This window comes from Xiphophorus hellerii, chromosome 2 (assembly GCF_003331165.1).
Source record: "Xiphophorus hellerii strain 12219 chromosome 2, Xiphophorus_hellerii-4.1, whole genome shotgun sequence".
Classification (NCBI taxonomy): domain Eukaryota; kingdom Metazoa; phylum Chordata; class Actinopteri; order Cyprinodontiformes; family Poeciliidae; genus Xiphophorus; species Xiphophorus hellerii.
The window spans coordinates 25748298-25776176 of NC_045673.1; the positions used below are offsets into that span (position 1 = coordinate 25748298).

Genomic DNA, 27879 nt, shown 5'->3' on the forward strand with positions numbered 1-27879 from the left:
GTTGGTCACATGTGAATGTTTCTTCCCACGCATTTCCAAAAGTGGATATTGGTTCAGCATTTGTGAGGGTCACATAGTTACTTGATGGTGCTATAAAATGTCACGAAGTGCCTGGAAAATCTAAAATATTGCCCATTTAAAACTTAGTATCACATTCTTAATTAAAATAAGAAAAAATAACATTATTAGAACTGTAATATTGATTTTGTTTTGACAGAAGTTGGGAAAATTGCTGCTTTTGTGATTAAAAAACATATTAGCGGATGTTGTACACCATTTTGTAAATGACAAAGTAAGGCTCAAACTGTTTTTTTTACTCAAGGTGATAATTTTAAACTCCCACATTAAACAAAAGTACCTCACTTTAAGAAATAAAGCACGTCGTTTAGGCCAAATTCATTCTTCTGTCAATCCTGGGACGGAAAAGCCTCTCGTGTTGGCGTTACATTGTAAATATTGCTCATGTCTCATTTGTAATTTTCGGATTTTTTTTATTAATTTTTTTTGCTGTATCACAGCTTAAATTGAATAAACACAGAACATATGAAGGAGCAAACTGACCCTGCTTGAGTTACCAACCGCTTTATGCCACATATTCATGGGAGGAAAATATGAATATTCTTCAAAGTCAAGCATCAAAGCCGTTCTCCAACATGCTCATAGTGCTTTTATTTAGGGCTGACTTACACTTCCAAGCGAGATACACGTACATCTCTGTGTCCGTGCAACGCATTTACGCTACGGTAGGTATTCGGCGTACTCCGAGCGCGCGGGCCTTCGGCGTCGCATAGGCACGTCAAGACAAAGTTACTAAAACCCCCATAAAAACCTAATAGGGGTTTCATGAAAGGAGGCGTGCGCAGTGAACAACTGAGTTAAAACGCCAAGTAGGACAAAGAGAGGAGGGAGGGAGGAATGGACACAAGGGATTGTATGTCCTTGTGAAAGCAGACCTCAGAAACAAAAGCAGCATTGAGCAGCATATCCACTTTAAAGAGAGATTAGCCGGCGCTCACACACACACACCCCTCCGCACATCGCTAGCAGCACCGCCCCAGCAGATATGAGCCCTGGCTGCAGTTTAGCGGCACGTGGCGCGGCCCTTGATGCTCACCGTCAGCGTCAGGTGCTTTCGCTCAGTTTCCTGGTGTTTTAAGCGGAACGCCCCCACCGTCGTCCCGTTTCTTTCCCCCTCTCTTCTCCTCTGCTTGCTTGCAAAACCGCCCTCAGGCCTCCACCTTCCTGCCTCCACCCCTCTCCTCTCTCTGTCCATCTTTTCCTCCTGCTCTCGCAAACACAAAGAGCGCTTTGTACGTTGCGATGCTGAAGTGAAGGGAAGCCGGTCTCGCTGGCAGCACGCTGGCCCGCAGTGAATCTGAGCCTGGCTAGCTCTGTTCTCCAGCTGGCACAGAGGCGGCCAGTGGTGCCGTTTGGTTCGGTCGTCCGGGTCGGTCACTTTGAGGACAGCCGACATGTTGGTTTGGGATTCATTCATGAACTCTTATCAATTTAACTTTGTATCTTTAAGGTGTCCCCACTCCCCCGCCCCCCCCACGTCTTGCAAATTGCCTCTTCGTTGGCTTTAGCCAAATTACAGGAGTATACCAAGTAAACATTTTTACATCTTTTGATTTAAACTGGTGGTTTCTAGGTGTGTTCTGTTTTTTTTTCTTCTTCTTTTTTCCAAATGCAAACCAGAGTCTCAAGTCTTTAGGAACCTGAATTCAAACACATAAAAAAGCACCCAAGCATGCAAACAAATTTGGCTGTGCTAAACGATGCTTTAGACTGAAACCGTTGAGTCTGAAGGCAGAGTTTCAAGAAAACTCAAAACCCAACACACCCTGCCAAGGTTTTTACATGAAAGTCTGTGCTGTTGGACACAAAGGAAACCCAGCTTGTAATGAGACGCTATCGCGTTTCATAATCACAGTTTAGGCCTAGAACCGAACACAGAAGTGAAAAAACAGAGTCAACTGACTCGCAAATCAGCAAAAGTAAACTTAAGTTTCGATGTTTGGATGTTTGCGCCGCTTTTCATTTCTGCCCTAAGTTTATTTATTTCTCATATGAGCTTCTTGAAGTTTCCTGCTGTTCTGGTTGGGAAGCTCCATGTTCGATGTTGAAAATTAAAACGGTAAAGCCTGCATCAGTCAAACAAATTACTGTACAATATTCTTGTTATTGAGTATGCTACTCAATAATCCTTTTGTAATGCTGAGATATCAACTTTTTTTTTTTTTTGAAATAGTTAGTATCTAAGCCACTGCATCAGAACCGTCCCAATTCTGCTTTAAATTTGGATAATTTATCATTTATATTAAGTGTAGTGAAAAAGTGTTTTGTTTTTTCTGTAGATTTTTTTTTTGGTGCTGTCACATTTAAATGTCTCATTACATAACCTGGGTGAAGATAACCACATCTTCCCCTTTGGTCAATTACAAATCAACCATGTTTAAACACATTGACATATCTCTCGCATTTACATACACTCGCATATACATCTACATATTTTTTTATTTAATTTTTTTACTTTATGATCACCTGATGAAACCTTGACGATCCAAAAACAGTCTATAGTTGCTCCCAAGTATAATAAATCTCTCAGCTAATGAAAGTATGTCAATAGGAGCCTCTTCAAGCACTCGAAATGCTGAGGTGAGTGAATCTTTATCAATTTCCCTCAATATAGAAGCATAAATACAGTCATTTTTGGGTCACTGTTGGAACATTTAATTAGCATCGGCCTCAGTTAGAGTGAACTACGTGTGATATGTTAAATTTTAAAGCTTTGACAGCCATTTGTGCAAAATATCTGTAGCAGTCTAGAGTTCACAACTTGCACCCTCCAGTGTCACATAGACAATCATAACTTCCTGAAATGCTAAAAGGCAAGCCAGATATACACATGTGAATGGGGAATTATCTATTTTCACAAAGTCAGCAAGCATTTTATATAGTGTAGTGATTGGATGAACCAAATAAGCAAACGGTTCCTCTTTTCTCTGCTCTCAGTTTACTTTAAAACAGTTTTTACACTTCTTATTGACAGCATGTGAGGATTCAGTCGGTGAGTTTTCAAAATGATTTTTTTGGTGCGTGTGACGAAAACACAACAATAATACTACACAGTTGATTTGTTTCAGACTTCTAGAAAACGTATCTCGAGCAGGGTCTTGACTTCTGCTTTTCCTGCCCGTTTGTTTCTTGTAAAAACCCAAACCTAGACGAGGCAACACCTCTCGCTAAGAGCACAATCTGTTCTGACAGGTGACTTCTGTGGAATTTACAGAAAACCTCTAGTGGACAAAAATGATAGGCATACACTCCTAAGTGCTGGAGAAGTTATTACAAAATTTTTCACGTCGTTCCAGGAAGTGATAACATCTGAGATACGCATAGAAGTGCTGGCTGAGCACCATTTTTGTAATGGTTGGGCCGGAGAGCGGTGACCTGCGGTGCAGGACCAGCAAAAGGCTCATCTTGAATTCCAGTGTTGGCCATAAAAAGTAAATCTGGAGTGATGCGACATGCAAATACGCACACGTTTTATGAGGCTTTAGTTTTATTGCCTGATGTTAATGAATATTATATCCTCTCCAGTCATTAGCAGCATTTTTTTTCACCATTTTATCATCTTTATATTCGTTCTCTTTTAAAGCAGGTCTGTTGCAGTAATGATAGTGATGACCCATGTGTAATGCTAGCCTGCTGTTGGCCCATCAGAAAGGCCAGTGTGTACACCCCATACTGTTTCTGCTTGCCAAAGCTTGCGTGTGTGTGTGTGCGTGGGCGTGTGTGTGTGTGTGTGTGTGTGCGCGTTCGTTTGAGTCACAAAGGGCAGCTAGGTAGTCTAAGTCCAGCATCATATGACCTGAAACTATTCCCTACTTGGAGCAAAATGTGTTTGCAGCCTTTTGTTCTCAATACTGATCTGTCAGCATTTGTAGTTTTTTTTTGTTTGTTTTTTTTTTAAACACAACCTTTCTAACAGTTTTACTAACAGATGATTATAACTCATGCAATGGAGATTACAACTACTGATGGCAGTGATACTGGAAGTCCAGCAAGAACTCCTTGCAAATGGCGCATTGTCCAACAGGTTACAATACAAGATAATAAAAAGTCGTGGTTGGTCATGTTAAAGCAACAGAACAGAACCAGCTTCCTACCATTTAGTTCAATGTGTTAGTAAATGACTAATGTAGAAGTAAAATCTAAAAGGGTACTTCAAATTTAAGGGTAAGGATGACACTACAACGCGTTTCCATTGACCATCTACTGGCGCAATATGGATTTTTGGCCATATTGAAAGTGGTTTATTTCTCAAAGCTGCAACGGAAGCATTTTTTCCGCATCACACGAGTCCCACGATCAGCAAGTGGATGTTGCCACAGGTTCAAACTACGAAAAAGACGGTGACAGAAAGTGGTAGGCCGATCATGGCGCGCCATGCTTTTTTTTTTTAACGACTTGTGGCGTGAACAAACTTATTCGCATGTACTGTAGCTCGGTTCATACCTTTACTCTCTATGTTCTCCATAGAGTAACCAAGCAATCAACCAACTTGCTTTCTCTGGCCGCTTTCATAGGCATATCACTTCCGTTCCTTGTCGTTCTCAATTTTCTCAACAGTGTATTCAGCTGAAACTGTTTGTCATTCATAACCGTCATTAAGGTTCTCAGAGAAAACATCCAATGAGTGCCGAAGGTGTTGTTGTCTTGTTGATGTCAGAAGAGAGATAAGAGACGAGAGTGTGCAGACTGATTAGAGACGATAGAGCAAATAACTACTCATTACAGCCCAGAGTGGAGGAAGATACCATCTCACAAGCCTTCAAGCGGCATCACGGGTTGGCACTCTGGTTAGCTAAGAACAGGAAGCCGAGGTTGAAATTCACACGTTGCTCACCAAAATTAGACGACAGGCTGGGAAAATGTTCCCTTGAGGAACGAGTCTGGATTCCAGCACCAACATTCACAATATTAAGATGATAAGGTCAGAATTTTTTAGGCAACCCGAAACTGATTTCTTGGGTGTGACGATGTGTTCACCGTACTCCGATTGCCTCCGCAGTCGTCAAATCTCAATCCGCCGGAGCACCCTGGGCATGTGGGGAGAGTCTCATGGTTGTACAGCTGACAAATCTGCAGCAACTGCAGCTTTATTTCCATTAAACGTATGGAAGCTTCATCGCGTCAAACTGGCCATGTTAGTGATTGGGTAAAAGTTCAAACCTTATCAGAGTCCACTTCTCCAGGAAGCAAGGACCCAGTTCTTACCAGGCTACCATTAAACATACTGAAGGCAAAATGATGTCCAACCTGTACTAGCAAAGTGTAGCTAAGAAAGCGCGTGTGTTAAAAGTACAAAGAAATAAGATACTGGCTTCATGCAGCCTCGCATAGAACTGAAGCTTTGGAATTTACTCCCAAATTATTTCCATAAAAAAAAAAAATCAACATTATGTTTCAGTAAGGCGGTAAGTATACAAACAGGAAAACAGAAATACATGACTTGGTTTTAGAAGAAAGTTATTTCCATAAGAAATCAACAATATGTCACTTAATTTGTTAGACTGAAAGAATAAAAGCTAACATTTGGCAGAACAAAACTACGTTGCTGTGAAGGATAAAAGAGTTAAAGCCACAGGCCTTGTAAGGTTACTGTGGTGGGAAAACACATTACAGATTTATTACAGCATGAGACAGCTCTGATCTGTACAATGGCTTCTGTCTTGTCTTATCTCTGTTTCTGTCCCCCCCGCTCCGGCTCTATTGTCTCGTGCCACCATGAGGATTTCAGTGACGGGAATCTTGTTTTTGTTTGAAAAACCGCCGTGACCTGGACAGGCACAGTTTGCAGCACGCCGCTAAAGCTGGTGCGCTTTTCTTTTGGCTCCTCTGCTGTCCTTGTGTTTTTAATCAATGCTTATCCCTTTTGTTTTTATTTTTACTTCCACCACGTTGTTCCCAGAATCCCTTCAAGACGGCTGTCAGAAAGAGAGAAAAGAGAGAGAACGAGAAGAGGAGGAGACAAATATCACATTATGAGTTGCAGTTTCTATTATTGCCTGTGTGGTACGTGAAGAACAAAAAGTAAAAATGGTTTTTGTATCCAGTCGAGACATCGCTGTGCACCGTGTCCAAGCCTTGTTTTCGCTTCTCGAACGAGCCGCACCGCTTTGCAACACCTAATTACAGCTGTCAGTGCTACCACACGCTCCCTCATTCTGCTCCATCCAGGATCTCGTATCCCTCTTGCGTGTCATGTCTCCATTTGTCAAGAATCATGCGATGGTAGAGTTTGGCACGGCTGGGAGAATGCAGCGATTGCAGATTTTGAGCCTTTCTCCAAAGCTTTCCGGGCTTCCAACAGATGGCAGTGTGAGTCGCTGAATGTGGAGAGGTCAGCTTGGCAAATACAGGAACGCTTCAGCAAAGATTTTTAACTTTAGTAAGGAGGAGGAGAGGAGAAGAAAAAAATCTCTCTTTTTTTCAAGCTTCATAAGTTTTACAGACCTGTAAATATTTTTTCCTCCTTTACAGATTTTTTTTTTTTAAATCTACTTTCATGTTAAGGAAAAATGAGTAAATAAAACAAATCTGTTAACGTCTGATTTTATCTACTAATGTCTACTGATGTGACCTTATGCTTAAAAAAAAAAAGAAAAAGGTGTTTGCCCACTTTTGTTAGCAACACGAATTATCTCTGAGTTCAGTTTGGTTAGCCACATCCAGGTCTGATTTTAGCAAATCAAGACAGAACCTTACTGACAACATGAAGGAGGCCGAAAGCTCTTTAAAGCCAACGCATCAAGCTCTGGTGAAAAGAAATTAAACGCCAAAGCCATAATGAGAGTCAGTAACCACAAACAGAGTAAACAAGGAACAATGGTGGACTTTCCCAGGATTTGTTTTTGTGTTGGCCTACCAGAATTACCCCAAGAGAGAATTGGCGCCTAATCCAGGAAGTCACGAAGCGACCCAGAACAACATGGAAAGTGTTGCAGGGTTCACCAGCCTCAGGTCAGGTGAGCGTTATTTATATTTAAAAATAAATAAGTAAAAAGCTGCTCATCGGATGTTTCAATGCCTCCACCCAAAAACGAATACAAAGGGTCTTGCAATTTTGCAAAATAGCCTAATGATAGCCAAAGTTTAGGAATATATCCTGTGGACTTAGAGGTCAAAGTGGGAACTGTTTGGAAGGTGTGTGTCCCTAACACACCACTTCAGTAAAAGTATAAGGGCCACACTAAGAACATTTTTTAAAAATGGAATTATGAGAATAAACTTGTGTGAGAAAAAGGTCAAAAGTGTTATGAGAGTAAAATTGTACAAGAATAAAGTCCAGGATGTTACGACTTTTTTTCTGGTATTATTTCGACTATGACTTTATTATAATGTTATTTAAACTTTATTCTGGTCATTTTATTATTTTTTTATTTATTCTTTAGTCTTAGCATGACTCTATACTGACCTACAGTCAAGTACGGTGGTGGCAGTGTGATGGTCTTGGACTACTTTGCTACGTCAAGATCCGGACGACTCAACGTAATTAATGGAACTAAGAAAACAAATCAAATAAATTAACTGATGTTTACCCTAACAATACCTAACCCTACCAACACATGGACCAAAGTTTGGGTAATTTTTTTTTCCTACAAAATATATGCTACTTCTATGGTACGGTGGCCTGGTAGGTTTAAATGTCACAAAAGCAAAAGTAATCTGTGTGGACACACTTGGAGTTGTTGTACTCAAAATAATAGCAGTGTGTGTGTGTTAGGAAATAAAAGAAGAAAAACACACACATTCACAGTATTTAATTTCCCCAGTGTTTTGCAAGAGATTCCTATTTATTCTGGATGTAACGCCACGTCTCAGAAAAGGTGCCCTGCAGCAACAGGCTGGATATATTGCACCTTATCGTGAGTCAGGTTTATGTCAACATGCTCAGTGTAATCAGGCAGGCTGGTTCAGCTTTGGGGAAAAACAATTTCAGCCGTTTGCACTGCAGAGCGTATGGGCATGCAGGTTTTTCAGTCCCAGGCTGTCTGAGAGCTTGGACCGCGGTTGGAGTCCCCAACGGGGGACACTGGTCTTTGTTTCTCAGGCTTTGTTTGTTGTTTGCTTCGGGACAATAAGACGAGGCCAAGCTAGCGGTGTTTGTGTGCGTGTATTACATGCGGCCCTGTTTGTCTGCATGTTTGCCTCTGTGCTCGTACAGCGGCTGATAGCAGATGGAGCGTCCCCAGGAGAGAGCAGGAAGGGAGTTCAGGAAGGGAGTTCCTGTGTGAACAGGAGCTCTCTGTTGTCCCCACCGCTTGTCTCCGTGTCTCCACAAGTCCTCATGGAGACCGGAAAGCCCACGAATTCCTGATTAAAGATCAAACTACTAAAGATGATTGGCGTTTTCTAGAAGTATCCGACTCTTATTTGGTAACCTGCATTGTGGCAGTTCACGTTTTACGGCTTTTTGACTGAAAAATTCAAATGTTCACCTCAAACGCGTCAAAAAAAAATATCTAAATCAAATTTTATTTGTATAGCACATTTCAGCAGCAAGGCATTTCAAAGTGCTTTACATCATATCAAACACAGAAACACAATTGCAACATAGAATCAATAATCAAAACACGACATTAAGTCAAGTTCCATCAATACATTTGTAATTGATTACATTTCAAATAGAATCCTAAACAGGTGGGTTTTTAGTCTAGATTTAAAGGAAGTCAGTGTTTCAGCTGTTTTACAGTTTTCTGGAAGTTTGTTCCAAATTTGTGGCGCATAGAAGCTGAATGCTGCTTCTCCTCGTTTGGTTCTGGTTCTGGGGATGCAGAGCAGAACCAGAACCAGAAGACCTGAGAGGTCTGGAAGGTTGATACAATAAAAGCATATCTTTAATGTATTGTGGTGCTAAGCCGTTCAGTGATTTATAAACTAACAACAGTATTTTAAAGTCTATTCTTTGAGCTACAGGGAGCCAGTGTAGGGTCTTTAAAACTGGTGTTATGTGCTCTATCTTCCTGGTTTTAGTGAGAACACGAGCAGCAGCATTCTGGATCAGCTGCAGCTGTTTGATTGATTTGTTGGACAGACCTGTGAAGACGCTGTTGCAATAATCAATGCGACTGAAGATGAACGCATGGATGAGGTTCAAGGTCGATTTTGGGTAACGAAACAAAATTATGCATATGATTAAATGTTTTCAGCCTGAAGTGTAAATGTTTGGCTGAACCAATTTTCACTGGTAGAAAGTTTTTCACTGCAAAACCATAAAATCTTACCAAGTATTTTTTTTTTGTCTCATTTGTTTGGCAGATATCTCAATACGCCTGAAATAATACTACAAATAGCTTTTCAGATCGATACAGGAGCTTGTTTTTAAATAAATTATGTCTTCATATTGATAATAAAAGACCTAATAGAATACAATTACAGAAATAAATACATTAAGAAGGGAATTGAAATAAGACATTGCCTAATGAAAAAATAGATTGCACTGGATTTTATTTCGGGGTATCGTTTTAATAGAGGCTTAAGACAAAAGCACATTTTCCACTGTATATTGTATTGAAGCCCATTTCCATGAAGGAAAGGGTAAAAGCCAGCAAGGAGTCATAATTTTGACTTTCGAAGTCATAATGTTTTATATGTAAAATTATCATTTCAGCTTTCCAAGTCATAATTACGAGACTCCAAGTCGTCATTTTGAGTTTCAGAGTCATAATTTCGACTGGCTAAGTGGTAATTTCGACTTTCGAACTCATAATTACGAGATATTGGGAGAAAATGTGGAAAACTATTTACTATTTTCCTTCCATTTCACATTTATGCCCTACTTTCTGTTGCTCTGCCCCATAGACTCCCTCTGAAGTATACTGGAAATTTTAGTTAGTGGTGTAGGAAGAAAATGTGAAAACATCAGTGGGGACTCAAAAGAAATGTTATGTTTCACAGCTTATTTTAACATTTGTTTATTAAATTAGAAACACTTCATGTACGGAAACCGAAATGGGCATATTTAAGCATTTGAACAACCGAGCACCCATATTTATTTATTGTCTACAAGAAGAGAGGCCTCTGATCAATTGTTTTCACTCTGCCACTGATTGAAACTAAAGACCTTCGACTTGCTGCTGTTAAAGGAACATCACCAAAGGTTTAATCTGCAGGCGTTTGTGGAGCTGAGCTGTCGGACGGGGAAACCCCCTGCAGCTGAGCGGTCATGTTTTTGACCGTCCCATGTGCTGCCTGTGGTCAGAGGACAGCTGGAGCGTCACCTGTCACCGGGTCGCACGTCAGCGCAGCATGTCACCCTGGTCACTCAGACGCATCAGAGAAAAATCCATTGAGAAAAGACGGGCAAAGCTTAGCGTCGCTTCCAAACGTTTGCCGTCCAAACCTTTGATTTCAGTTCATTCATTTACTGGGAACATCGATTCGACGTAAAGGAAGATGTCTGGTTGTTTGTGACGCCTTGTTTGCGCTCCTGATGACTCCTCTAAAGTAATTGGAACTAAATTGAATGCCACATTCAGTTAGAGCAGCAACTAACAATTATTTTACTAACCGATTAATCGATGGTTAATTGATTAATCAGATAAGAAATTGACACATTCTACACACTTTTTTAATTTAACCACTTTAGATTTTCTTATACAGTAATCAAAATACATTAGAAAAGGAACTGAATGATGTATTTGCATCTTTTAAGTAAGACAATAAAAGTTATATATATAGAAGAGTTTTGGCTAAAACATTTTTACAGAAAACAATGTTTGTATCTTAAATGCATAATGTGATTATATGTATTCTACAGTTTTGGCTCATCTTCTTTTCTGAATTTTTTTTTTCACAACAAATTACTTGTTTTTGAGTCTGTATTCTCCAGTTGGCAATTAAATCAATCACTAAATTATTTCAATACTCGATTCATCACAATTAATACGATTAATCGTTTCAGCTCTCACTGTAATTGTGCTGGAAGACACACTGCCGCATTCTAGCATCAACGTTGCATGCAGCTTTGTTTGATCATGATGAAAACATCTTCATCATGATCAGCTTCTTGTACATCTGACAGCTAAACTGAAAATAAATAAATAAAAAGTAAGTTAGGACGACAATAATCTTTGACTCTTTTGTTACTGAAGAAAAGAGAGACTGAAATAATGTAGGGATATCAAATACATTCATCTCCTATTTAATTGGTGTGAATAGGTGGGATTAGTTATTTACAACTAACTTTATTCCGTTCTAGGATAAATATTTTCTCTTGGTGTAATGAGAGAATTTTCATGTTCAAAGATCTTCATTTCTTATTTCCTGTTTTTGTTGAAAGAGTAGGATATTAGAGAGTGATCCTAACAACCTGCTGGATAGAATCACATAAAATAATTTCTGTTTGCTAAATACCAGGAAACCTAGCGAGAACATAATTTTATTTTTTAGATTTAATAGGATTACTAGGATCAAACCTTTTGGGTTCTTTTCTACAAGCTTCTCTTAATAGAAATAATTTTGGTCATTTTAACTTACCTAAAACCTAAAACACGAGAAGTTTGGTCTGATTTAACTTAAGACAGTGAGGGGGGGGGGGGGGGAGAATGTGCGTATTGTTTTATTCGGTTTATGTAAATATCTGATTTCGACTGTGTGAGCCAGTCTAATATGTCCGTCTCAGCTAGAACGCGTTTTGGTGATGTATTGAAAAGGAAATTTGAGAATGGATAGATAGTTGTATTCCCTGTCCTGCTGTCTACCAAAGAATCTGTAGTCGGGTAAGTGGACTCGGTTCAACTGGGGACCAAAATTGCAACATTTGTTACATTTTCAGCTGCTGCGGTTCGCTTTCACACTGCCCTGTGTCAAACAAACCAAACTATTGAAAAACTTGTTCACCTCCTCGGCTGCGGTGGCGCTGCACCGAGAACCACTGGGGGAAACGACACAAAAACAGACGAAAGTTTGATTAAAGCGGACTACAGAGGGCCGGTGTGAACGCAGCCCACGTTTCCCAAACTCATCCATCGTTCTTTAGCCGGTGGCTTTTGCAAGTGCCTCACTAACGGTCTGAGCAGCGTAGAAATATTTTCTGCAAATATGAATCCGAAAAAGTCTGAAATCTACAAATGAAAGTATGTAGAAAACTCTGATCTAGGCCTCAGTAGGAAGATGTTTACTTTGCAGTGAGAGCCCTGCGTTCTCTGAATGAGGAATTATGAGTAAATATCTGAATAGAAACCAGCTAAAAAAAATTTTTTTTAAAGTCTACCCTCTTACGCTTCTCTCGTTTTCCGTCACTGCGGTAAAGTGAAAGGAAATCTAATTATATACCACACAGGGTGAAAATCACCGGCAACATGTCAATACGCGTTCACGACCTTTCGCCCTCACTGTTCCTCCGGGGTTTTGTCACCGGCCAAAGCCTCAGATGTAAATCTCACCACTTGATCAGTAAATCGTGTGATCGCGACACCATTGTGTAATTTAGTGTTTTTCTCTTTTGTTTTGTTTCTTCCCTGCTCCCTTTCAGGCTCCAGTGAGAAGACTGATAACTCGGTGGAGTTGTGCCCAAGATGTTTATGATTTCTTATTTATCTGTTATCTTCATCTGGGCCCTGGCGCGTGCTTTGTCTGCTTTGCGCAACTATTTAGGTCACAGTTCATTCTCAGACGGGGGTGGAAGAAAGAAATCTGTACGAGCTGGAAATTCAAACCTCTGGCCAGAAGAGTTAGAAAAGAGTTAGAGCCCTTTGCTCACGTTGTGCTGATTGTGATAGCGATTAGCAGAGCCGCTTTTCTCCGGTTTTGTGCCACAGAGGAGTCAAGTTTATCACTATATGTACTGTAGAACATTTCAGCAGTAAGGCAGCTTTACGCCATAAAAACATCATACAGTACATCAAATATGTTGGTCAATGTTCTACTTACAAATACAACAGAGTATTAGGGCCACACTTAGAAAAAATGAATAATAAACAAATGAAATTACGACAATACAGTTATAGCATTATGAGAATAAAGTCGTAATATTTTGAGAATAAGTCGGCGTTACGTGAATAAAGTAATAAAATACAAGAATAAAGTCATTGTATTTTTGTTACTTTATCCTTAATAATATGAGAATTAAATGTTAATGGCTTTATTCTTGTATCATTTTTACTTTATTCCCATACGACTATGCTCGTAAGTATGAATTTACTTTCATATAACATCTTTATTCTTGTAATACTATGACTTTCATCCTGTATTTTCATTACTTTATTCACATAATATTATGACTTTATTCTTGTACAAGTTCATTCTTGTGGTGTTTTGACTTTACTCTAGTAATTTTCTATATTTTTTTTATTTTCTCTGTTATTTTCCTAATTGTCTTTGTTTGAAGCTTGTTTGGTTTTTTTTTTTTCTTCCTTATACTCTGTTGTTTACTACAAATGAAAAGCAACTCTAAACCAGTGCGTTTTGAACCTTAATTTAAAGCAACTCAGTGTTTCAGCAGTTTTGCAGTTTTCTGGAAGTTTATTCCAGATTACAGCCTAGAAGCTGAATGCTGCTTTTCTGTGTTTGGTTCTGGTTCTGGGGACACAGAACAGACCAGAATTAGAACCAGAACTCCTGAGTGGTCCACAAGGTCGACACAACTACGACAACAGGTAATTAATGCATTTTGGTGCTAATCCATATCAAAGATGCCTTTGATATAGTAAGGCAAAAAGTTCTCATTTATGATCTCACTTGAACCCTGACCCCTTCTCTTACGTTTTGCGACCATCCCCAATATTTGAGATTTATACCGTCCTCCTCTTTATGGCTCATACCTCAACGGGGAGAATAGCTGCTAAACGTCCCCCTCTGCCATCAAAACGTCCGGGGCCATCAGGCGCGCACACAATTAAAGACGAGGAGAAGGAACTAACGTAAAGCCTATGAAATCGATGTTAACTGTCTGAGTGAGCGCTGGCAGGAAGCGCTCGGTCTGGCCTTTTAGCGTTTAGGAAAAAGACAGGAGTCTGAATCTGTCCGTTCAGCTCCGCGCCTCAGATGTTGGGCTCCTTTGATGTGCTTTAATGTTGAGGCTTTGATTCACAAAGAGCCATTCTTATCACTTTCCACAGGTTTTGGAAGCCATTTCAGTCGTCACAGGTTATTGGCTGGAACCTGTGAGTAGTTGTCGGAGGATAAGTCGATGAGTACAAAGCAATTCTTCAGCTCTGAAGCTCTTTGTAGTTAGGAGCGTTTGTGGACTAGACGTTTTGAACGTTTTCATTTATAGCTCAAGGTGGGTGTGTACACCTATTTCTAATCATGTCTGATCTTAGACACAAACTTAAAAGTTTTTGGTTTAGCTGTTTTCATAAATTTAGAGATTAATGCTCTGTGGCTCAAAGTCGGTTGGACAAATTCAAATTGTCCATCACGTTCAAAGTTGGCCGTTCCTCTTAGTTTGGAGCAAGTTTGGAAAGGCACTTTTTATGGGGAATATCTACACAATGTTTGCTTTTTATTTAGAAAGGAAGTGAGATTTTCCAGAGGACCAATGTGTGCAAGCCATTTTTTATCCTTTTACAAAACAGAGGGGGGAAAAATCTGTATAAACTCTTAATCAGACCACTTCACACTGTTTTCATTATTTACATACTAACTGTAGACTTCAATTTATATGGCACTCTGTACCATATAAATTTGCTTTCAACGGTTTCTACGAATACAAATCTATAAAACCATGCAATGTATCACTTTTCTTCCACTTCAAGGTCATTCTTGAAGTCTGTATCACTGAATCCCAAATGAATGCGTTGAATTTGACAAAATGCAAAACACTGGGTGAAAAAAAGAAGCAGGAACACTCTTCCATACTTTGCACAGAATGCAAATTACAGATCACAGAAGGCTCTGTATAGGCGGACGAAATCCAGACCGTGAAGCGCTTTGAACGGCCTGAGGCCTTATCGTTCTGGATTACTTAATTTACGGTTCACAGCAGAACGAAAGGCGAAATGAAGTCATTTCTGCTTCCTACTTCTGGGTTGCAGTAATCACTATAATCTAAAGCTATAGTGAGGTGGGAATTAAAGTGCAGGTGCCGGAAAGTTCCAATCCGACTTTGTATTCGGCAGTCTGTCTGCGTCGGAGTCTGTTTCACTTCACGCATCCAAAATTGTTCTCTTCTATAGAGTGAATTTCTTTACCTAATATCTCATTTTTAGAGATTAGTCAGTGTTTTTGTTCAGAATTTGCTTAGCAACTCTTCGTTCAGTGAAACCTCTAAAAAAGATTTCTGCATCTGAAGGTTAGAGCGGGTTCTTTTTGCTTCGACACTAATTTGTCTTAAAGGAAGCAGGAAATAGTCTGGTGAGTAACCAGGTAACGACTGTTATTTATATTGTTGCAAACAAACCTATGACGCCATATTGGTCATTTTAAAATGGCACTGTGTTAAGGGTCCTGGCTTGGAAGAACAAGCAGATTTAGTCGTTGTGGTTTTGAACATTTTACATAGAAATGCAACGATCGCTCACTCTTTTATAGCCGATACCAACTTCTAGATTTTGTTTGAGATATCGACAGGTTCAGATTTTTTTTTTATTCTTAAAACAATTTTTTTTTTAAAAAAAAAACATCCTCCAGGATGTTTTTTGGAGGTTGTAGTTTTAAAATTCAACATAAAATTATGCAATCTTCCATATTTATTCACCAAAACATCTGATCGAGGAAAAATCGCTCGATTTAAATCTCTGATGTTTTGGTTGGTGCACCTATTTTTTAAATTGCATACAATTTCGCATCAACTGGACTTTGTATAGGGAAACTCTAAAAAAAAAAAAAAAAAGATAAAAAAACATGTCACTTTCCTAAAAAAAAAAAAAATGGCCTAAGACATATTCTGCCAAACGATGACTTAGGCAAAAAAATGACTCAGGCCTTTACATGAGGAAGGTGACAATGTAAGAGAAACTGTAGAGGTCACCTTATTTAAAATTCATAAACTCTGAACTCTGAATCATTTTTTTTGCCCGTCCCCAGCCTGTCTGGTGTTTACTAGAGCTGGTAAGGCGCGGCCTTTTATCTGCAGTCATCCCCGTGGTTAGACTCTCGGAGATGTGTGTGTGCCGGGTTACACACCTGTGTTTACAGTTTATCAAGCATGTAAACAGCGGCTGGCGTGTGTGTGTGTGTGTGCGGGTGTGTGTGTGTGTGTGTGGGTGTGCGTGTGTGTGCGGTGTGTGTGTGTGTCTGTCTGTCAGCCCACTCGTACATCATATACCTTAGCAGCTTTTTGTAATGAGCGGCTTTACCAGGTAAGACGCCAACTGCGAGACGTGTCATTACGTCTCTCGCTACCCTGTCATTGCGACGGCAGCCACTTTGCGGCGGCACAAAGTCGCCGGCTCACTTTGGTTCAGCGTGTTGATCTCGCGTTGAACTATCCAGTTAAAATGTCTTCCTTTTTATCTCTCTCAGATTCACCAGATGGACCGGAAAATGGACTCCGTCCTGCGGATTCTGACGGAGCAGTTCCCACCCAAGCCGGATCTGACGTCCAAGCCGTCCATCCGTCGGGTGACCATCCAGAAGCGCATGGGCGCCAGCATCGACGAGGCGCCTTGATAGAGCGAAGATGACCAAGTCCAGGCGGAGGGCGATTAAAACACTGGGACTTCACTTCAACAGCCTAGCCCCTCCCTCATATGAGTCCGTCTCACAAAGCATAAGGGGTCTCAGTCTTCCACTACGTCCTCTTTTTTTTTTTCTTTTCCATCGGCTTTAGACCCAAAACTGTTTTATGCTAACCAGAGCAAAATAGCCTTTGCCGGCTGAGAAGTCAGCCCAACCGACCTCATTCTCCAGACTAACGACGGCTCCTGCGACGTCACTGCAGCACCCGATCGCTCAGGCAGCAACATGTTCTATGAATTTATTTCACCACATTAGCCTCCTAAGCGTACTACTCCATAACGTTAATTTATGTGTGGCCTGTCACTGAGCAGCATTCCTCCCTTTCAAATATTATTCCAGAGCTAACTAACCCCTTAATGAAGTCGTAATGAAATCAAAGCGCTCCGGTTTCTTAATGGCACTCGAAGGAAAAAAGCTGTAAATCCACAACCAAGCCGAGGCATTCCTCAAATCCGTCTGATTATCTTGGCTCAACCGGCACCTACTGTACACAACAGCGCCTCTCGCCGCAGACACGCATCCATCCAGCCTAACTGGACTCAGACTGAAACTAACGTTTGTTTGTGGGAACTGGATAACACAGGGAGTGGAAAAGAAAGAGTACCTGTTGGTTTTGCCCCCACTGGACTGCAGTTGCAGTGGCGACGACTTATTGCCACAGCAGACGAATTAAATGCACCCTGTTTTTAAATGGATAAATAGGATTTTTAATAAAAAATTCAGAATAATAGTTCCCTTATCTGGTGGCGGAGGTCAGATGGTTTTGTTGAATTTATAGAAATCCTAGAGATAGTGGAAAGCTAACAGCTTGTCAGACGGATCCCCCTATTTAGCTGATTTCAGCAACTTGAAACCGAAGATGTTCCTACTAACGATGCTATTTTAGAGGATGTTGTTTCACAAGAGACCGTGGTTAATTTTGTTGCTGCTTTTCCTGCCAAAAACACACCTGAATACATCCAGATACATCGCTTCAGGCTGCAAGCTGCAGTCGGCTAATTGGGAGATAAATCGCCTCATTGCATCCATTGATGCCTTTGCAAAAATAATTGTATTCAATATTTTAATTATTAATTACTATTAATTAATAATTTAATTATTTTAAAGGTTTAGACACCCCAGGTTTAAGCTAGTGAGGCAGGTTAATACAGTTAGCATCGTCAACTAGCATAACTTTAGCGGAGCGTCACAGGTTTTACACTTACAGTCTCAGCAACAAACGTGACTGTCTTATACTAAAGTGTGAAAGGTTAATATTCCCAATTATGCCGAGGTATCCTATGATTATAGTTGCTAGTCTCAGCTAACATCTAGCTAGCTGTTAGCATTGCAGCACTTTACAAACTCACTGCCATGTGACGTGTTTCTGCTTCAGGTAAATGAATTATTACTGATAACTTTATAGAAGCTGACTTCAAAAAAATATATATTTTAATTAATAATAATAATAATAATAATAATAATAATGAAAGATTCAGGCACCCCGCACTAATAGTTATACAGCAAAACAAATAGTTTTTTTGTTTGTTTTTGTTTTTCTTGCTGTGATTGTACCTCTTGTCCAAATCGTACGTTTTTGGCGAGATTTTTATAAAGTGATTTTGTAGTGAAGATTTTTAAGAACTCTTTTTTTTTTTTTTTTTCTTATGCATGTTTACTATACAAACCTTTGGGCAAACAATGACATCACAGCCTAATTTTGCACATCCCCACTACTGCTTTGAGTATCAGTGGTGCGTTATGTTTCTGGCAGTTTCTGAGTTTCAAGTCGGAAACACAAACTGACCAACTGAGTTTGAAAAACTTTAAAGATCAGATCTGATACACATTTAAAGGTAAAGGTAAACTTGTTTGCGTCAAATTCTGAGAGAAATTGAAAGCAGCACAAGCAAGTACTAAAAATGACCACCACTATGGTCACGCTTTTTGTGGGGATTGGTTTTGTTAACGTTTGGCTAGTTAGCTTTTGGGCAACAAGGGGAAATAAAGGAACTTTCATGCTGATATTGACAAGAAACTATTTTTAGGGAGAAGAATAATAATGCAGAAAATGTAGAATGTTCATCGTTGGACTTTGGTACGCCATTGTGGCACAAGGGCCCAGCCCTAGGGCCTTGTCCAGATAGAGAAATACACTCCTGGATCAGGAGTGGGATCCTGAAATGTGGGAAAGAAATTATCAGTACTCACATTTCAGTGTGCTGGACCCTCACCAGCTTGTAAGTAGAGCATCAACATGCAAAAAGAAGGAAAAGAAACAATAGACGAAAGAAATAAGACCATATTAAGTATTAAGAACTTCATGTTAACTCAAACAGGCCATTAGTTGATCAAAAGCTTAAAGCAATTAGCCTTAAAAGGGAATAATCAGTGCTTAAAATCTGGCTTGTATAGATTTTTCTGTCCAGGAGTCACATGTGATAATCATATGTGACGTCTCATTGGACATGGGACAACGCACAAAGTAACACTGTCATTTTAAACTTATTAAAACATCTTGTGGGACAAAAATGTGAGAGGTTATAGTCCCTGAAATCTTCCTAAGGATCCCACTGGGTGAACACAAAAACACTGACAGGTCCAAAGTCAAGGCACTTACTGAAGCTGATTTCAGACTAAAAACCTTAAGACAACTTTAAAAACATCTCTAAGGACTACACAGTATGTAAGTAAGTAGAGTTTATTTCTAAAGCTTTTCACAGACATAAAATCACAGATTGGCGTACAGTAAAAATCAACTCATCAACATTTCTTCCCACACATGGAGCAACAGCAGCAGCAGTCATCTAACAGAGGACTTCTACCACGAGAATGGCATCCTTATGTTGGATTGTTCTCCATGTTCTCTTAAATCACATAGGATTTAGGAGAACATGGCAGATGTCAGCTCCTGGCTTCAAAGCTAGGAGAAACGTATACCAGTTCAGATCCAGAGTAGGAGTGGGCATTCATCGTATCGTTTATCAATTTATCGCGATAATTTCCTTAGCATGATAAGGATCTTCATGTATCGTTGTCACGATAAATTCCAAACTGGTGTTTAAAGACCTCCACAGCTGTCCGTATTGTTGGTTTTTACTATTTTTCTCCACCTTTGATACTTTCATGTTCTATAAAAGTGTCAGTAAACATCAATGAATTTAAAAGCGTAATAATAGATTCTTGTAGTCAGTTTTATCGATATCATATCACAAAACATTGTGATAAAATTTTTAAGCCCAGCAGCATCAAAATTCAATTCTTGTAACTTTCTTCGTGAGCTGGAGTGTGTCTGAATAAATATTCTTTCTTTTTTTAATATCTGGACTCACATAATTGAGTCAAATGTTGCTTTTTTTATTGAGATAAATAAAAAGTTCTTATTTTGTATTTCATCTTACGAGCTTTAGAGACGTGCGAGTGGTGGAAAACAGAAAGTAGCCCAGCTATGTTGCCATTGTAATGGAAGGCCTCTCGTAATTATAGCGTGCACATTCCTAAAACGATGGACCCGCGCACACACGCGTCAAAGCGGGGTGAACAAGGGCAGCAGAAGAAGAAGATGATTTTCTCTGCACTAGTATGTATTTTTATATTTGCTGTGGTTAAAATGACCTGTTATTTATCTCGTATCACATAAAGCAGTTGGATTCGAAGAGAGCTCTCGTTGCTTCTCCTGTACAGTTTTCTAAGAGTTGTAAATAGAAACATTGCCTTATTGCACTGTGTTCATAACGACGTGAAAAGATCAACCCAGGACGTGTCTACTACTTGGAAGTACAAGAAACGCTGTCAGACTCCTGAAGTCAAAATGTGTAGAAAATAATTTGAAATGCTGTTTAAGACATTCCCTCTTTATTGTAGCTTTGCTGTAAATAATAAAAGTCCTTTTCAGTATAAAATGTTTCTCTCAGCTCGTCTGTTACACTGGCTTGGAAAAGTATTCATACTTTGCTGAGCTTGTTTACGTTTTGGTAAATGCCACCAAAACTAAACAAAACAATGTTTGTGAATTTGCTAGAAAATGATGTTGCAGTATGTTTCGAATGACATCTGAAATGGTTATAAAACAATATCCCAAACTCTGAGAACCAAACGGAGCACTGCTTAGTCCATCGTTCAAAAATAATCTTTTTCATGCCATTTCTAATTTCAATAAAAAAAATTTCTTGCTCTTTTTTTCTAAAAAAAAAAAAAAAAAAGAATTACACGACTGGAAATATTTTCAAAAAGTGGCTTTTATTTCAATCGTCCCTTCTGTGAGAATATTTGTTTAAATTACGAGATCATAGTGATAACATTAGCAGAGTAAATGTGCAATTTCACCAGAAAAATATCTTAAAATTAAGGGGGAAAAAACGTTGCTTTAATGAGGGAAAAAAAGCGTCATCAGGATCTGGCGTGACCGGCTCAGACGGTTTAATTTGTTCTTTGAAATACTCATCTAAAAGTCCTGCTACTGATCATTTGCTACTGGTGTGTTAAAAGATAAGGTATGTTATTATTTTATTACCTTCATTAAACGAAATGGCTTAAATCCTTTTGTGCTAAAAGTGATTTCTTTGCCCGAATCATCTTTTGGCTAGAAATGGCTTGGGTCGTCATTGCGGGAAAGCGACGATTTGTCAAGCCCACACCAAAGTATAACTAGGTGCTCAAAATGCCTCTTTTTAATTTTTTTGTATTGGAGTTCTCATAAAATCACTACTTCATTATCTTAATATTACAACTTTATTCTAGTAATTTAAAAAAAATACAACATTTCCTAATATTCAGTCATATTGTTGACCTGAATTGTAGTTGTCAAAAAAGATAGTAAGGGGGGGGGAATCACGATTTTCTAAAAATTAAATCTTCAGAACCCAAAAATTCGATTAATCGACTTTAAAGATTAATCGCCGAGCCCCAGAAAAACGTCGATCCCACTTTCCACCATAAAGGAGTGAAAAGAAAAAAAAAAGTAGGGGCTCATAACATGTTCACAGCACAGACTTTGAACCTCACAATGGCGTTAGGCACGCAGAGAAGTAGAGAATCTGTCTCACGCTGCGACTCGATTACATTCGTCTTCAAAAGCCAAGAAATACCGGGGATGTCCCAAGATCAGCACTGACTGGAGAGAAAGGCGAGATGAAGCAGAGGAGTGACAATAAGCAGCGTGAGGAAGACGGCAACACCCCGATGAGGCAGGAAGGATGATTTGAGGGCCATTTTCAACACATATCGGGATTTATCCGGATGTATCGGGATGCATCTGGATGTATCGGGATGCATCTGGACGTGGTCCTCTGGTCCCTCTTGTCTCCCCCGTTCGGCCACTGCGAGTGGATTTTGGCAGCGAGAGAGAAAGAGAGGCCCCATGGCAAGACGGCGCTCTGCGTGCCCGTGGTTCGCCTTTCATCTCTAGAGAAGACAGAGAAAGACTCCCACTTCAAAAGACAGTTTGATCTCAGAAGTGCACAAGAGTGCAACCTAAAAGAGGATCTGAGGAAGCATTTAAAGGCGGGATATAAAGGGGCGCAGTGTCGCAGATGTGGGGCGTGGAAGTACAGTCTGGAGGAAGTCTGCGGGATCGTGAGACGGCAGACTCTCTGAGCCTCGTTGATCATCCTCAGCCTCTTTGTTTCTGCCTGCTTTGTCCCACCGAGAACAGAACTGATTCTCATGGGTCTGGCGAAAAGCTGCCTGCTTCGGCCTATGACTTTTTTTACACCCAAACTAGTGAAGGAACTAGTTTGGGTTTCCTCCATATACTCTTTAAGCCAAGTACGTACAGAAAGGGTTAGGGTTAGACGCACATAATCCTGTAAAATGTGTATATTAATGTCTTTATACTGTGATTCCTGCATCAGAGTGTTTGCTGATTCTGTTTCTGATGACCACTGTCATCACATCACCACTCTGTCTGACATCATATTTTGATCTTTCTTTTGGGTTAGTTATGATTATCAAAATTATTTCTATGTGCTAAAATGCCAGAATATTCTGAATGAATCTTTCAGAATTTGTTTTTATCGTTTTTTCAAATTCAGAAGTTTAAATACATTTCTTTACAGGGTGTCCATGCGTCCTTAAAAAGACTTAAATCAGTGTATGTGAAGTTAAGGCCTTAAGATGTAAGTTGATCTTGAATACATTAATCACAGATCTTCTCGCTTATACTCTGTACTTTGGGGGGTTTTCTCCCAGGACTTTTCTACACGGAGTTGCATGTTCCTCTGTAAGTTCTCTCTGGACTTGGTCTGTCACTATAACACAAGTTGCTGGACAAATAATTGTCCTAAAAGTGACTGAGACCAAGTGATTTAATGGTAATGGCATAGTAATGCAAGAACATCCTCTCAAAGATCTATAAACCTTTGATTCTAATAAACATTCTAGACGCTGGATCTAGAAGACACTTTAAATATCCAATACGAATAATCTCAAACAATATAAGTAATCAAAACTACAACCAAAGCTGTTATCCGGTTTTTGCTGGAAAGAGAGAAAAGAGAAAAACGATAATTCATGCAAGTGGAAATTATTGCTCTCATTTTAACTTATCATGCAATTCATTTATAGCTTATCGACGGGTCTACCTCTGGGTACTCCGGCTTAATCCCACAGCCGTTGCTTGTCCTGTGTGTCTAAATGTTGCCGTGGTAACGGATTGGTAACCTGTCCAGGGTGGCAGTGACCTCTGCCACAGGCTTGCTCTCATCCCCAGATCCATGTTTCAGATTCAGGAAGCGACCAGCCCCTTGTTCTTGCCTCGCTGTTGTTCCAGCTTCAGTTCCAGGAATGTCCTCCACTGCACTTCCCTCCTTTATTTAGAGTAAACACCAATGTGCTTGAACTAATCATATTTTGCCTGTTATTTTGCTTTGTATTAACCTTCTAAATATTTGATAATGTCATTTGTTCGGCTGTACTTTTTCCAACAGTTGGAGGACCATGGCAGTCTGTGACAATAGGCTTGGTCACACACATCTTTAGCATATCACTCAGGTAAACAGTAGGACACGCCCCTTCGGCTGCTGCGTGTCGCTGTTTGACAGGAGGTCTGTGGAGGGATGCACTCTGGAGCCCGGTAACCGGTAGCGACACAAAATGCTCTGACGAGGAAGTAGCTTCAAGTCAGAGCTAGCTCATGAATACACAAGAACGTTAAAAAAAAAAAAAAAAAAAACACTAAACATTGTACAGGCGTTGAAGGTTAATTAGCTGAAATTTGCAAACTGAGATCGCCCTGCCTGCTGGCCGCGGTGGTTCCCCAACGTTTTTAAGAGCAAATAAAATCTTGACCTCTGATTTTATGGCGGCAGCTTGAGAAAACTCCAGGATGCTGTGAAGACTGATGAGATGGAACGTTGGAAAAAAAATAATAAAGTTAATTAAAATTCACTTGCTTGCCTAATTTGCACAATATGACCAGTTGGCGTAATTTAGATAATCTTACCAGCTGCATTTCCGCAGACCATAAAATCGCACAGGTTGACATTTCAAAAAATAAACTGGAAACGCGGCAATTTCGGAAAAAACTCTGTTTTTTTTTTATAAAAGGTTTTTATGCTATGGTGATGTGTTTTTTTTGTTGTTTTTTTTTTTGGGGGCCAAATCAACATTGATTTATTTCACAAAACTGCAGTGGGAACACTTTTTTTTAATGCATCTTACGAGTCACATGCCAGTGACGCAAACCACGAAGAAGACGACTGCAGGAAGTAGTTGGTGGATAATGGAGCGGCATATTTTTTAATACCTTATCGGGGGAACAGACTTACTCACAAGTGATTTTAATTGCATTTCTCATTTAATGGAAATACACCACAATTGCGAAATTGTGGGGAGGGGTTTTCAACCCTAGCGTAAAATAGACAAAGTTTTGTGGACATTTGTAATGGAAACGCAGTTGGATTTAGCTCAAAACACAAACCTCATACAACAAGTCATATAACTTTATCTTTCTGATTGTGTAAGAAGAACAGAATAATGCTCAAAACCACTCTTGTTTTGTCAAACATGGTTTCCTCCACAGAAACATGAGCTGCCAACATCAATTTGCAACAAATGGCGCAACAGGCAAGAACCTTGGTGCAAATATGATCCCATCCACACCAAGAAAGTTCAAGGACAGACATTTAGGAACTCTAAAGAAAGCCACAGGGATTTCAATCATTCTCTAAAAGCAGAGTCAGCGAAGCGATCGGGTTCTCGCCGGAACAGAGCTTGCTCAAGAAGGCAGATGCACTTAAAGAACAGAGAGAAAGAAGAAAAAAAAATAAAGCTAATCAGAACAAATCAAATCTTCAAAGGACAGATTCTGCAAGAAGGATCAGGAATGTTCAGCAGAGGGCTCTTGTGGAGTTATTTTTAACGTTTCCTGGAAAAAGAACTGTCCAGAGAAGAAAAAAGTTCAACGTTACCAACGTCCTGCCAGCGGTGAAGCACCCTGAGACCATTCACAGCTACGGCTGAAAACACTGGCAGAGCACCAGGAGAAACTTTGCCAAACAGACCAGAAACGACTCGCTGATAAGAATCGACACTGTAGAGTCACAGCACAAAAAGTGTAAAAGTAACAAGAAATAAAGAGGAAATACAATCAAAGAGAAGTGTGAATCGCCATTATGATACATTCGACTCGCAGTAGAACAGTGGACATTTTACAAAAAAAAAAAAAAGAGCTAATAATTCAACCCATTTAGGTAGCCAGTTGTCTCTGTTTAGATCAGTAAAACGCATTAAAGATAAAACTTTTTTTAGTCCAGAAGTCCTGCCTGAATTAAACCGAAGCTGACAACAAAAGTCAGGCTTTGTTGGCCAAACCCGGGAACTTTTAAAACGTCCTGTGGTCGACTTTATAACCACGTTTACCCTTAAACAGACGTAGGGTAAAGTAATATTTCCAGGCTTATTCGTGAAATTCTGCAGTAGGGGATGAGCAATCACTTCACAGACCACATGTTCTGTCGTCTTTGCTGGACCTTGAAGCCGTGGGTCTGGAGTGTGTCGCCGCACTGCATGGGTGTGACTGCGTAGCGGCCGGATCGGGTCAGGCTGGGTGGAGGGGCGCGTTGGGGCCACCTGTCCAGAGGGAGGCCCGGGCGAGTCGAGGCCCCAGCCGGTCTATATAAAAACACACAAGTGTCAACAGGTGGGCCTGTTTGCACACGTGTTTGTACTGTAAAACTCTGGATGGTGACAAACAGCGAGGGCAGCAGCTGATGCCAGCCACTCAGTCAGGAGTCGGCCCTAAATAACCAGCAGCTGCCTGAGAGGACAGTTGCTGGAGCTTCGTGGTGCCGCCCGCCCCCTCGCTGAAAAATAGTTGGCATTCTCATTAGAAGATTACTCTGAGTTCACTCAGCTAGTTTCATTAAAATGTCAAAGTGCCAGATTTAAAGTGCCACATAGCGGGCACTACAGATGACTGAAAAGCACAAAATTTAGTTCTAAAATTAATATTAAAAAGTCACAGTTTCATGATGTCAAAATCGTAGTTTCTTCCCTGCGTTTGGTTAGAGTGAGCCTCATGAAAATCTTCACGCCCCTTGCGCATTGCCACACTTTTTCACATAACAACCACAAACTTAAATGTATTTGTTGAGGTTTTAACATGGAAGAGACCAGCACAAAGTAGATTAAAAGTTTGGAATGGAAGGAAAATAACATTTTAGCTTTTTTTCTTGTTTTAACAGTCTTGCGTGCTCCATCTTACTCTGGCTTTAAGGTTAGCGTTGTGCTGTTGGAAGGTGAATCTGTGTCGCAGGCTCAATTATTTTGCCCCCTTTCAAAGGTTTTCCTCAAAGGCTGTTCTGTATTAACACCCAACCATCTTCAACTTTAACCAGCTTCCTTGTTGCTCCTAAAGAAAAGCAGGATGAAACTGCAACCAACCTGTGGTGGTGCACTTCGGAAGACCATATATCGCTATGTAGGTATTTAAGGCCGTAAAAAGATCTCGTCATACGATATCTGGCAATATTAAAACATCACAATATTTCATAAAGGTGGCTTCTAAGTCGCAAACACCAGCCAATTGTGGAAAGCAATTGATGAAGGACGCCCCAAGTACTGCGCATTTTGGGTTTCCAGTGGAGGCTGGCGATATAATATCGATACTGAATCTGTATCAGTATCGGATCAATACCAGCATGGTAAAACTGAGTTTTTAGTTTCAGATTCCCTTTCGAATTTTTCCTCAACTATTCATTAACAAAAATAGTTTTGATTTGGTCTCAAATGGTCATTTATTGCACTTTATTTAGGAAAAAAGAAGCACACAAATTTGTTTCTTGTTTCTGTTTTTCATGTTAATATGTTATTAACGTATTTTATAGACACTTAAACCTTGTCCAAAAAACCTCCCAAAACCACTTAAAGGTCAGAAGTTTGATGAGTTATCAAACTTAATTAATGAAAAAGTATCGTAGTTAGTATTGGTATCGGTATCCACGATACTGGCCGTGTATTTAATTAGTATCGGATTGATACCAAAATATGCGGTATCGCACACCTCTAGTTTCCAGTAGGAATAATAAATAGCGAAAGAGTGACTGTTGAGCACTGTTGTCGTTGTGGATACTCTAAAGGAGGCTTCTAGCTAAGCTACATCACAGTCACAGCGCCCCCTATCAGTAGCAACTGGGAAATAGTCAATGCTATCCTGCAGATTGAGCTTAAAAAGAATCTGAGAAAGAAAGACATCAGTTTGTTGCTTGTGGCAAAAATCAATAAAAATGCAAAAGAAAGGCTTTATTGCATACATTCAAGCTTTCTTGAAAGCAATGTTAAAATATTGTCCCATCTTGTGAGTTTTGCGAAACGTTACACCGCTACTATTTTTGCACTTTCAACGATCTGCAGTATTTTGTGTTGATCTAAAAACACAAAATACTGAAAGGAAAGGAAAATTCTTAATTATGCTCAAGCTTATCAGCTGAATTTACATTTGTGAAGCATCATCAAATGTAAATCCTACTTATTTTTGTCCGTTTACATTTACATTTGTAATCACATCACACTTTAATTATTTAGTTTTTATTTTTACTTATCGAAATTACTTTGCATTACTATTTTCTTTTGTAATAAAATGTTATTTCCTCTAAGCGTCTTGGGGAGTGACCGGCGTTTCTATGCGACAGTCTGAGCAGCGACAGAAACATAAACAATGGAGGTTAGAGGGAGAAGTGCATTTTGTTGCTGGAAAAACAGGAAGTATTT

The 27879-nt window shown here is 39.8% G+C and overlaps 1 protein-coding gene across 1 annotated transcript in view; it reads left to right on the top strand.

Annotated features, from left to right (window-relative positions):
• Window positions 1-20685, top strand: part of LOC116710846 (potassium voltage-gated channel subfamily KQT member 1-like) — a 185066-nt gene extending 164381 nt beyond the window's left edge. Inside the window, exon 17 of the mRNA XM_032550111.1 lies at window positions 16477-20685. Coding sequence (XP_032406002.1) covers window positions 16477-16623 — 147 coding nt within the window. The 3' untranslated portion in view covers window positions 16624-20685. The remainder of the gene's footprint in view (window positions 1-16476) is intronic.
• The last annotated feature ends 7194 nt before the right edge of the window (window positions 20686-27879 follow it).